This window comes from Eschrichtius robustus, chromosome 19 (assembly GCF_028021215.1).
Source record: "Eschrichtius robustus isolate mEscRob2 chromosome 19, mEscRob2.pri, whole genome shotgun sequence".
Lineage (NCBI taxonomy): Eukaryota > Metazoa > Chordata > Mammalia > Artiodactyla > Eschrichtiidae > Eschrichtius > Eschrichtius robustus.
In genome coordinates this window covers 52,977,707-52,987,995 of record NC_090842.1, presented here as the reverse complement: position 1 = coordinate 52,987,995, position 10,289 = coordinate 52,977,707, and the positions used below count along the sequence as shown (strand labels likewise).

Sequence of the window (10,289 nt, the reverse complement as noted above, 5' to 3'; positions counted from 1 at the left end):
ATGAGCCGTGGTGGCAATTTCTCTGAAGTTTATCAAGTCGTTTAGCTTCAATTTGCAGGGCTTCAGGAAAAGGGCAATTTTAGTTCTCAATGATTCCAACGCAATGACTCCAAACTCAGTTTTAGTTCTCAGTGATTCCAACTCAGAAGGGTGAGAGAAAATTGGAAACATTAAAGAGTTGTAGCCAGATATTGGAGGAAACTAGAAAAATTCAGGATCCAGTCCAGTTTTCAGGTAAATAACAAAACCTCAATGAAAACTAATAGCACTAGAATCATATATACAAGTGTGCATTATAGTTTCTATTGAAACATAATTTTATTCTCTAAAATCACTCTAATTTCTACCAAAGATAGCCAAATTAAGACGAATTTGTTTGCAGAGTAAGTCTAGATTCCATAAACTCGGCCTGATTATTTATACAAGTCCAGCAAGAATAGGGCTTAGCCATATAGGCTCTTCTGAATCTGCTTTGCTGGAACTTTTCATGAGACATTAAAGCAGTTAGTCATTATCTTGTTTGTTTGTTTGCTGACAAACTGCAACAGAGACAACATTAGCCCGTTTGACTAGTACACTCAGGTAGAACAAAGGTTGTTTATCTACATTACATTTAATGCTAACTCTGAAGATATACCTGTATTAATTTAACCAACAAGTAGCTTTTATTTCCTAAAGATTATCTGAGGATACACCTTCAGGTAACTCTGAAGATATATCTGTATTAATTTAACCAACAAGTAGCTTTTATTTACTAAAGATTATGAAAAACGTTTGGGTTATTTTTTATTACATATTTGAGACTTTTTATATAAAAAAAGTCTTGTTTATTTAAGCCAATTAAATAGAGCTCTTTTACAGATTAATTTTGGCAATGCCATCCAGAGGTAACATACACATATGGACATATAGATAAACTCAACCAGAGAGCTCATAGTTCTCATTTTAAAACTTTAGTCATGAATCAGGTACAACAGAAAACTCACTAGTTTATCAGTAACAGTTGGAATGAATTAGATTATTTGCTCAGCTAGCTAGTCTTTTATTATTTGTGTGGAAGACTTTTAAGATCTGTATTTGCCCTTGACACGCAATTCTAGGGAGGCTGTGACTTATTAGAGTTTGAGCAAGAAAGTCCTTTTAACAGTGGGTGTTTGTTTGAAAAAGCCTCTCTCTCTTTTTTCCTTTAATTTCAGGTTTTACTGATTGAATTAGTCCGGGCTCAGGCTCAGGCTCTGTGGGCTGTGTTTATATTCAAATACATGACTTATAACTTGAAGGGACAGAGAAAGAAAATATGTTTTGGAGTATACTTGTCTATTATCATAGGTCTTAGGGTAATTATTATTAAATGTTTTTCTTAAGTACAGGACAAGTTTGCGCCAATATCCTGATCTACTATAATATCTGCAAGCATTTTGAGAGGACTAGGTGAGACCTTGGGACGAGTAAAGTTCGGTGGGCTTTGACCTGTTTCTAGAGTTGTACTTCTGGTTTTATAGAGCTTTGTAAGGCAAAGACAGTTGTTTCTATTAACGCTTAAATATTGGCCTCCAGTCCATTTATTTTCTGATTATTTGTAGGAGAGCCTGGGAAATTGCTGAGAAGATGGGGTGATTTTTAAGGAGAATTTATGTTGGATTTTTGTTTTAAGTCTAATTTCTGTTTTTTTTTTTTATCTTAATAAGAGATTCTCTAAGACTAGTCGTTATACCTTTATTTTTTTTTTATAGCACATTTGATCCTCCCATAAGTACCAATATGACAGCTGTTTATTATGAGAGCTCTCAATTGTTTTTTCCTTTTAAATATAGCCAATTTAAAGGATCTATCATCTGGCCATTGACGAGTAGGATCTTATATTTTCACATAGTGACTGAAACTAATGTTTTATTATGGCTTAACCAAAGATGCAAGAGGCATCTCACAAGAAGAGTATATAGCCCTCACAAGATCCAAAAAGCCCACTCCCAGAATTAGTCTAAGAAGGTAGAACCCCTTTGTTGCTACAGGTGGTAAGAATGGTGTAGGGAAAATGGTGTCTCCAGTGTCCCACAAAAATGTGGGGCGCCTCCAGCCATAAAACCAATAATTTATGGTATCCGGCAGGCACTACTGGAATGGGACTTTTCCAGCACTAACAACCAATAAAGGTTGCGATGACAGAGGCCCCTTATGGACTGGGACGCCTTATGACAAAGTCCCCTGAGAGCTGGTATGGCTGGACAAAGAGCTTGGCCCCCAGATGCACCCCAGTAAATGCACCTTCTGGATGGCAGAGACCAGAGACAGTATTCTAACTGGACACAAAGCCAAGCTCTGAGGACATAAAACAAGATGGAAGGAAAAACCTCGCCTTTTTTTGTTTTTAATTTTTTAAAATAAAGAACCCAGAGCAGGACTTCCCTGGTGGCGCAGTGGTTAAGAATCCGCCTACCAATGTAGGGGACAAGGGTTTGATTCCTGGTCCAGGAAGATCCCACATGCCACGGAGCAACTAAGCCCATGTGCCACAACTACTGAAGCCTGCGCGCCTAGAGCCCATGCCAAGAGAAGCCACCACACACAGCAACAAAGACACAACGCAGCAAAAATAAATAAATAAATAAAAAGAACCCAGCAAAGTTTGTCGAAACAGATGCCGGTCTGGTGAGAACTGCTAATTCACCAGTGGGTGAGGCTGGCTTGAACAGCAGGTTCATAGGGCCTATGCCTGTGTTCTGCCCTCTGGTTCTTCCTCGTGACAAACAACACGACAGAGACAGAGAAAAACAGTGACCATCTCTGGGAGGTGAAGGATAAGGATTCCCAAGTCACTAATCCAAGGAACTAACCAGCTCCACAAATATTTTCTCCTGCTAATCTAAATTTAGAGACAGAGAAAAGGGAGTCTCACCACTTTCCCTCCCACCAGAACTTGCAGGCAGAGACCCGGGAGGCCGACTTGGTAAGAAATCTTACCTTCTGCAGTCTTTGTCAGATGCCCCCGGATCTACAGCATCCTCAGGGCGGGAAGCAGGCTCCAGCCGGCCTCCTGCCTGGCTCACCAACTGTTGCGAAGGGGGAAATTTCCCCCTCTACCCCTCTTTTGAGATTTTTGTGGCTGGACTAATAATCAGATTGACACAAGACAGATTAATAGGTGAAAAGGAAACAAATTTTAATTCCTGTGCATGGAGGTCTCAGAGAAATGGGACCTAAGAAGTGGCCAAAGCAGGCAGCTTTTATACTTTTTGGACAAAAAAAACAATAAATTTGTAAGGAATTGACTAGACAAAGAAACTTAGGTTTTGGGTACACAATTAGTGAAAAATCTAAACAGAGTTTGGGCTTCGGGTAGTAAATTAAAGAAGTAACAAAGTTTGTTTATATAGGCTTCTTGGCCCCGAAATCCCTATCTTTGTTGATAAGGGTGTCTTTCTACCTCCTTGAGGTAGAAAGACACCCTTTTACATGAGACATTCATTTACTTTTACATGAGAGATTCATTTCTTGCTTTTAGGGAGACAGAAAGGAGTGTCCCCCTTGTGCTGGCCGTTTCCTAAGTAAATTTAATTCAAAATAATCAATATGACATTGAGGCACATTTTGGGGTGGCCTACCCTGAGCCCCAGCGATACCATGTAAAGAGTGACAGCGCATGGAGATGGCTATGATGTGGGCTGGGATGGGGAGGGGGTACAGCAACAATGGGGATGCAGTGGTGAGGTCCAGGGTTTGAGGAAATGTACAGTCCAAAGAGTGATATGCATGTGGGGAGGACATGTGAGCTGTTGCCCCCAGGGCCCTGGTACTGGGGATTACGGAGAAGATTGAGCCCATGTTTGTTTGTATCTGGAAGGCATGACATCGGCGACACTAGGGGCCCTGCACTTCAGGCCCAGAGCATTGCTGGCATTGCTGTGGGCTGAAAAAGCAGTCATAGAAGGCATGGAACCAGGGTCTGGGATCTCCTCTGAGTTGGGAAGCTGGGGAGGAGGGTGAACAGGGGATAGACAGGCAGTCCTGAGGAGAGAAGCTGATCATGGAATGAACTGTCCCCATCATGGCAGGACTGTGTGACCTTTGAGGACGTGACCATTTACTTCTCCCAGGAGGAATGGGGACTCCTTGATGAGGCTCAGAGACTTCTGTACTGTGATGTGATGCTGGAGAACTTTGCACTGATAGCCTCACTGGGTAAGGCTTTTACACCCACCCAGGTGTCCTCAGCTCATCTCTGCCCATCCTCTTTTCCCAAGAAGGGGCTCTTTCCTTCCCACAGCCGGACTGTGGGCACTGCTTCCTTCCCCCCCACCTTTTTTTTTAAAATAAATTTATTTATTTTATTTATTTATTTTTGGCTGCGTTGGGTCTTCGTTGCTGCGTGCGGGCTTTCTCTAGTTGCGGAGAGCGGAGGCTACTCTTCATTGAGGTGTGCGGGCTTCTTGCAGTGGCTTCTCTTGTTGAGGAGCACGGGCTCTAGGCATGCAGGCTTCCGTAGTTGTGGCACATGGGCTCAGTCGTTGTGGCTCACGGGCTCTAGAGCGCAGGCTCAGTAGTTGTGGCGCATGGGCTTAGTTGCTCCGTGGGATCTTCCCGGACCAGGGCTCGAACCCGTGTCCCCTGCACTGGCAGGCGGATCCTTAACCACTGTGCCACCAGGGAAGTCCCCCTTCCCCCCTTTCTGGTATATGGGCCGTGGGTTCCAGAGCTGAGTTGTGTGCAGGGTCCCACGCTCTCCCCAAGCAGCCCCAACACCTGCTGCCCTGAAGCCTTGTGGGGAAGGGTCCCAGAAGGAATGAGTCTTGCAGTCAGCCCAGTGGATCCCGTCTGACTTGGCCACTGCCCGCCTGGGTGATCGTCCAGATCTATGACAGTTCTGTTCTGCTCTTTTCCTTTAACTAACATTTCCTAAGGCCTGACTGCCAGGAATTCAAGGCACTGGTGGTTACTAATTGCCATGACCACTGAGATGTTCCTGCTAGATCTCCCTTGTGTGTTCCTTTTGTAATATTTTGTTTTCTTTCCTGTGGTCTGTTGTGGGGTAGTTCACCAGGGCAAGTGCTGGCCCCTTACCTGTCCTGTCTTCCCCTTAGGACTTACATCCTTCAGGTCTCATGTAGTTGCCCAGCTGGAGATGGGGGCAGAGCCCTGGGTGCCTGACCAAGTTGACATGACGTCAGCCATGGCAAGAGGGGCATATAGAGGGCCTGGCTCAGGTAAGTGAGAGATGGGGGAGCATGTGACATCACTACTGTCTTCAAATCATACCTGCCACTTTTCTCGTGTTCATCGTTGTTTTGGTGCCAAAGCCTTATATCTCTTCTACCTTTCCTTTCCTGTTCTTGACACATTGCCTACTTGTCATTTCTGCTTTGACTTGGGGCCCCTGGCTGTGTCACTGTTTCCACAGCTCCCTCTGCAGCACTCTCCAATGTGGACCTGCACTTAATATGTCATGAGATGTACACATTTCCTCTTATAGTCCTTGAACACCAGCTAGCCAGTTGCAATCAGATTTTCCTGGCCCTGGACACATCCTTCTGCACAGTCCTCATGGGTTACCAGCAGCCAGGGCTCCCCTGAAAAGCCTTTGTAGAGAAGTGAGGAGGAGACTTGCCTTTCCACCTGATACTGTGCACATCTTTGTGTCCTTGCTCCTGGTAAGCCCTCCCCTATTTCGTGACCTTACCAGGCACAGCACAGCAGAGAAGACCATTCCTTATCCTGACCTCAGGCCTCTCATCTTGCCAATAATCCCATGGACTCATTCCTGGATCAGACTTGCATTTGTGATTGGGTTGTTTTCTTCTATGAAAATTAATATGAATGTCATCAGCATTTTTCTACTTTCAGATTTTTGCCATGGAACAGAGGGTGAGGAGTCACCTGCTGAGCTTAGTGTTTCTGTAGAAGTGTCACAGGACATGAATCCCAAGGTGGTTCCATCCACCCAGAAGGGCTACCCCTGTGACCTGTGTGGCCTACACCTGAAAGACATTGTGCACCCGGCTGAACACCAGGCAACACATCCCAGGCAGAAACCACATGTGTGTGAGGCATACAGGAGAGAGTTCAAGTTCAATGCCAACCTTCACCAACCACAGATGCAGCAGAACGTGGACAAGCCTATTGCAAGGAACGAAGGCAGCGCCTCGCTTGTGAAGAGCTGCAGAGATGACACATCAAAGAAACCTTTCACACTGAGGGAGGGCGGGAAGGCCTTTGTGTCCAGATGTGGTTTTCTCCAGCACCAGGTCACTCCCTGTGTAGTGGAGCCACACCAGAGCTCCGAAGGCGTGGTGGATTTTCCCACTATGCAATGCGGTAAGAAGTGCAGTGAATTTCAGAACGCTCTCAGTGACAAATCCTCACTTGTTCAGCAGAGAACCCACACTGGAGAAAGGCCTTACGAGTGCAGCAAATGTGGGATATTCTTCAGCTACGCCGCTGGCCTCTTTCAACACCAGAGAGATCACAATCGAGGAAAGCCTTATGAGTGTGGTGAATGTGGGACATTCTTTAGCCAGCAGTCCAGTCTCATCAAACATCAGAGAGTTCACACTGGTGAAAGCCCTCATGTGTGCAGCGAATGTGGGAAATTCTTTAGCCGAAGCTCCAATCTTATTCAACATAAGAGGGTGCACACTGGAGAAAAGCCTTATGAGTGCAGTGAATGTGGGAAATTCTTTAGCCAACGTTCCAACCTCATTCATCATAAGAGGGTTCATACAGGTAAAAGTGCTCATGAGTGCAGCGAGTGTGGGAAATCCTTCAACTGCAACTCCAGCCTAATTAAACATTGGAGAGTTCACACTGGAGAAAAACCTTATAAGTGCAATGAGTGTGGAAAATTCTTTAGCCACTTTGATGGACTTGTTCAACATCAGATAGTTCACACTGGTGAACGACCCTATGGGTGCAGCGTTTGTGGGAAAGCCTTTAGCCGAAGCTCCGACCTCATGAAACATCAGCGAGTTCACACTGGTGAACGGCCTTATGAGTGCAGTGAATGTGGGAAACTGTTTAGCCAAAGCTCCAGCCTCAATAGCCATCGGAGACTTCACACTGGTGAACGGCCTTATCAGTGCCCTGAATGCGGGAAATTCTTTAGCCAACGCTCCAGCTTCAATAACCATCGGAGACTTCACACTGGTGAGCGGCCTTATGAGTGCCTTGAATGTGGGAAAACCTTCAGGCAAAGTTCTAATCTGAGGCAGCACCAGAAAGTTCACAAACCAGATAAGCCATATAAGTGCAATGAATGTGAAAAAGCCTTCAGCCAAAGGTCTACCCTCATCCGGCATCAGAAAATTCACACTAGAGAAAGGAGTTCAGAGAATGTGCACCCTCCCTCTTCAGCACGACAGCACCCACTAGAGATTAACTCTGAGAGTGGTCTTTATGAGGGAGCTGTCAGCCAGAAGTTGAACCTTGTTCATCCAAATATCTATGCTGGAGAGATTCCCAATGGATGCTAGATATATTGGAAGCTTTCTGGAGCAAGGTTGCATTTTCTGACCACAAACTTTGCCAGAGTTTTTCTCACTGCTAATGTCTGTGGTAGAAGTCATCTCAGTTCTACCCACTGGCAGGTGTCCAGAGTGTGCATCAGCCACTTTCCTGTGCTCACGGAAGACAGGCCTCTGTTTCCTCTTTCCAAGAGGGAATCATGAGTAGCCTGAGGCCATGGGAAGATGTCATTCCCTCCCCCTGTGACTGGTTTAGCTGTGGACATGACCCATCTTTGGCCATGAAGACCTGAGCTGGGTCCTACTGGCAGCTTGCAGAGGTTTCCCTTTTCCAAGGACATTTGTTGATCTTGTATGATGCTTGTGATGGATTCATCCAGCTTCCACATTACCCACCTTAACAACTATTTACTTTACATTGCTCTGGTTTGGGTGATAAGAGCCTTACTGATAAAGCCACCTTTAATCTCCTGTGTTCTGATAACTGTGGAGTGGGTTGAGAACAGAATTAAAGTCTACCAAACCAAAGGGGTCTCCAAATTTATTGCCTCAGGGAAGAGCAGGATGGCAGAGCGCAGTTTTCAGTCCAGATTTGGCCTCATTTGTGTTGCTACCCAAGGCATCCTAGGGAAGCTTGTAGGGCTTTGTGGGCCTAATGTTGTGGTCTGAATGGCATGAATTTTTGTGAATCAGAGATTACTCTGAGGAAGGGGAGGCTGTGCAACCTCCAGTGCCTCTGGAAGCAGCATGAGTTGGGCCCCTTGTTTACTGGGGATGCCTCCTATTCCTTAGCACTGTTGAGTAGACACTGTTTACCTGGCCCCTGCCAAGGAGTTATATGCCCTTGATGTCTAATGTTCCAGTATATGTCACCTATTGTAAGACTTACTGGGTCCAGTTGGCAAACTAGAGGGAATGTACCTGTGCTAAAAGTGCATCCACAAATGTTCCCTTAAATGTGACTGTGCAGGATTCAGGATTTGCAGAAGTTCTCAGGACCTCCAGACCTCTGTCCTTATGACTAAGGTCACCGGCAGAGCAAATTATCTCAAGGTTTTGTGGAATACTGCAGGCTCTCTGCATTATTCATGTCAAAGCCATTGCTGTGTTGGCAGGAAATTGGGGACTAAGAGAAGGTAGATCCTGTACACCAGGGATGAGGCATTTGTGACATAGCCAGCCATCTCTGCTGCCAACACATGAGGAGAGAGGTAGTAGAGTCAACGTGGGGTTGCCAAATCTTCTAGTTTTCCAAAATGAGTAGGAGATCAGATTTTTATGTGCAACAATTTCTTTTAATGCTTTGTTGAGATATAATTTTCATGCAATAATTGGCTGTATGTATTTAACGTGTACACTTTGATAAGTTTTAAAATATGTATACACTCAGGGAACCAACAACACAATTATGATAACGAACTTATCCATCACCCACAAAGCTACCTCATGCCCCTTTACTATCCCTCCTTGCCTTCCCCAGGGAACCATTACCTACATCCCAAGGAAACCATTGATTTACCTTTTTTTCACTATAGATTTGTTTGCCTTTCCTAGAATTTTATACGATTGGAATCATAAAGTATTTATACTCTATTTTTGGTCTGTTTTCTTTCATATAGCATAATCATCTTGAGAATCATCCATTCTGTGTGTATGAGTAGTTCATTCCTTTTACTGCTGAGTAGTGCTCTGTTGAATGAATACCACAGTTTTTATGCTTTTTTTTAAATTAAAAAATATCTTGTAAAATACACAACATAAAATTTACTGTCTTAACCATTGTTAGGTGTACGGTTCAGCGGTATTAAGTACAGTCATATTGTGCAACTATCACCATTATTCATCTCCAGAGTTCTTTACATTTTGCAAAACTGAAGCTATACCCATTAAACAATAACTCCGTATTTCCCCCTTCCCCAAGCCCCTGAAAACCAATATTCTACTCTCTGTAATGGAATTTGACTACTCTAGTTATCTCATATAAATGGAGCTATACATTATTTGTCTTTTTGTGACTGGCTTATTTCACTTAGCATAATGTCCTCAAGTTTCATCCATGTTATAACACGTGTCAGAATTACATTACTTTTTAAGCTAAATAATATGCCATTGTATGTATATGTCATATTTTGCTTATTCATTCATCCCTCAATGGATACTTGATTTATTTCCTCCTTTTGGTTATTGTAACTAATGCTGCTGTGAACTTGGGTGTACGAATATCTCTTTGAAACTCTGCTTTCTATTCTTTTGGGTATATACCTGCAAGTGGAATTACTGGATCATATAGTAATTATATTTTTAATTTTTTGAGGAAAAAAAATTGTGTTGTGTTTCCCACAGTGGCCATACCATTTTACATTTTCAGCAAGGGTTCTAATTTTTCCACATCCTCACTAACACTTAGTTTTTCTGTTTTTTGTTTGTTTGCTTGTTTGTTTGTTTTGGATAGTATCTATCCTGATGAGTATGAAGTGGTATCTCGTTGTTTTGATTCGTATTTCTGTAATGATTCATGATGGTAACTATTGTTTCATGTGCTTACTGGTCATTTGTATATCTTCTTTAGGAAAATGTCTATTCAGGTCCTTTCTCCATTTTTGAATTGGATTGTTTGTGTTTTGATGTTGCTGAGTTTTAGAAATTCTCTATATATACTGGATATTAATCTCTTATTAGGTTTGTGATTTGCAGATAATTTCTCCCATTCTGTGGGTTGCCTTTTTACTATGTTGATAGTGTCCTTTGATACACAAAAGTTTGAAATTTTCATGAGGTCCAATTTTTTTTTCTTTTTTGTTGCCTGTGCCTTTGGTATCATATCCAGCAAATCAT

At 43.4% G+C, this 10,289-nt stretch overlaps 1 protein-coding gene across 1 annotated transcript; it reads left to right on the top strand.

Moving 5' to 3' along the window:
- The first annotated feature begins 874 nt into the window (after positions 1 to 874).
- ZNF792 (zinc finger protein 792) lies at positions 875 to 9,480 on the top strand. Its single transcript, XM_068528790.1, has 5 exons — positions 875 to 887; positions 2,874 to 2,947; positions 4,053 to 4,179; positions 5,079 to 5,201; positions 5,839 to 9,480. Exons 1-5 carry the CDS (start codon positions 875 to 877, stop codon positions 7,461 to 7,463), a joined length of 1,962 nt encoding a protein of 653 aa, XP_068384891.1. The 3' UTR covers positions 7,464 to 9,480.
- The last annotated feature ends 809 nt before the right edge of the window (positions 9,481 to 10,289 follow it).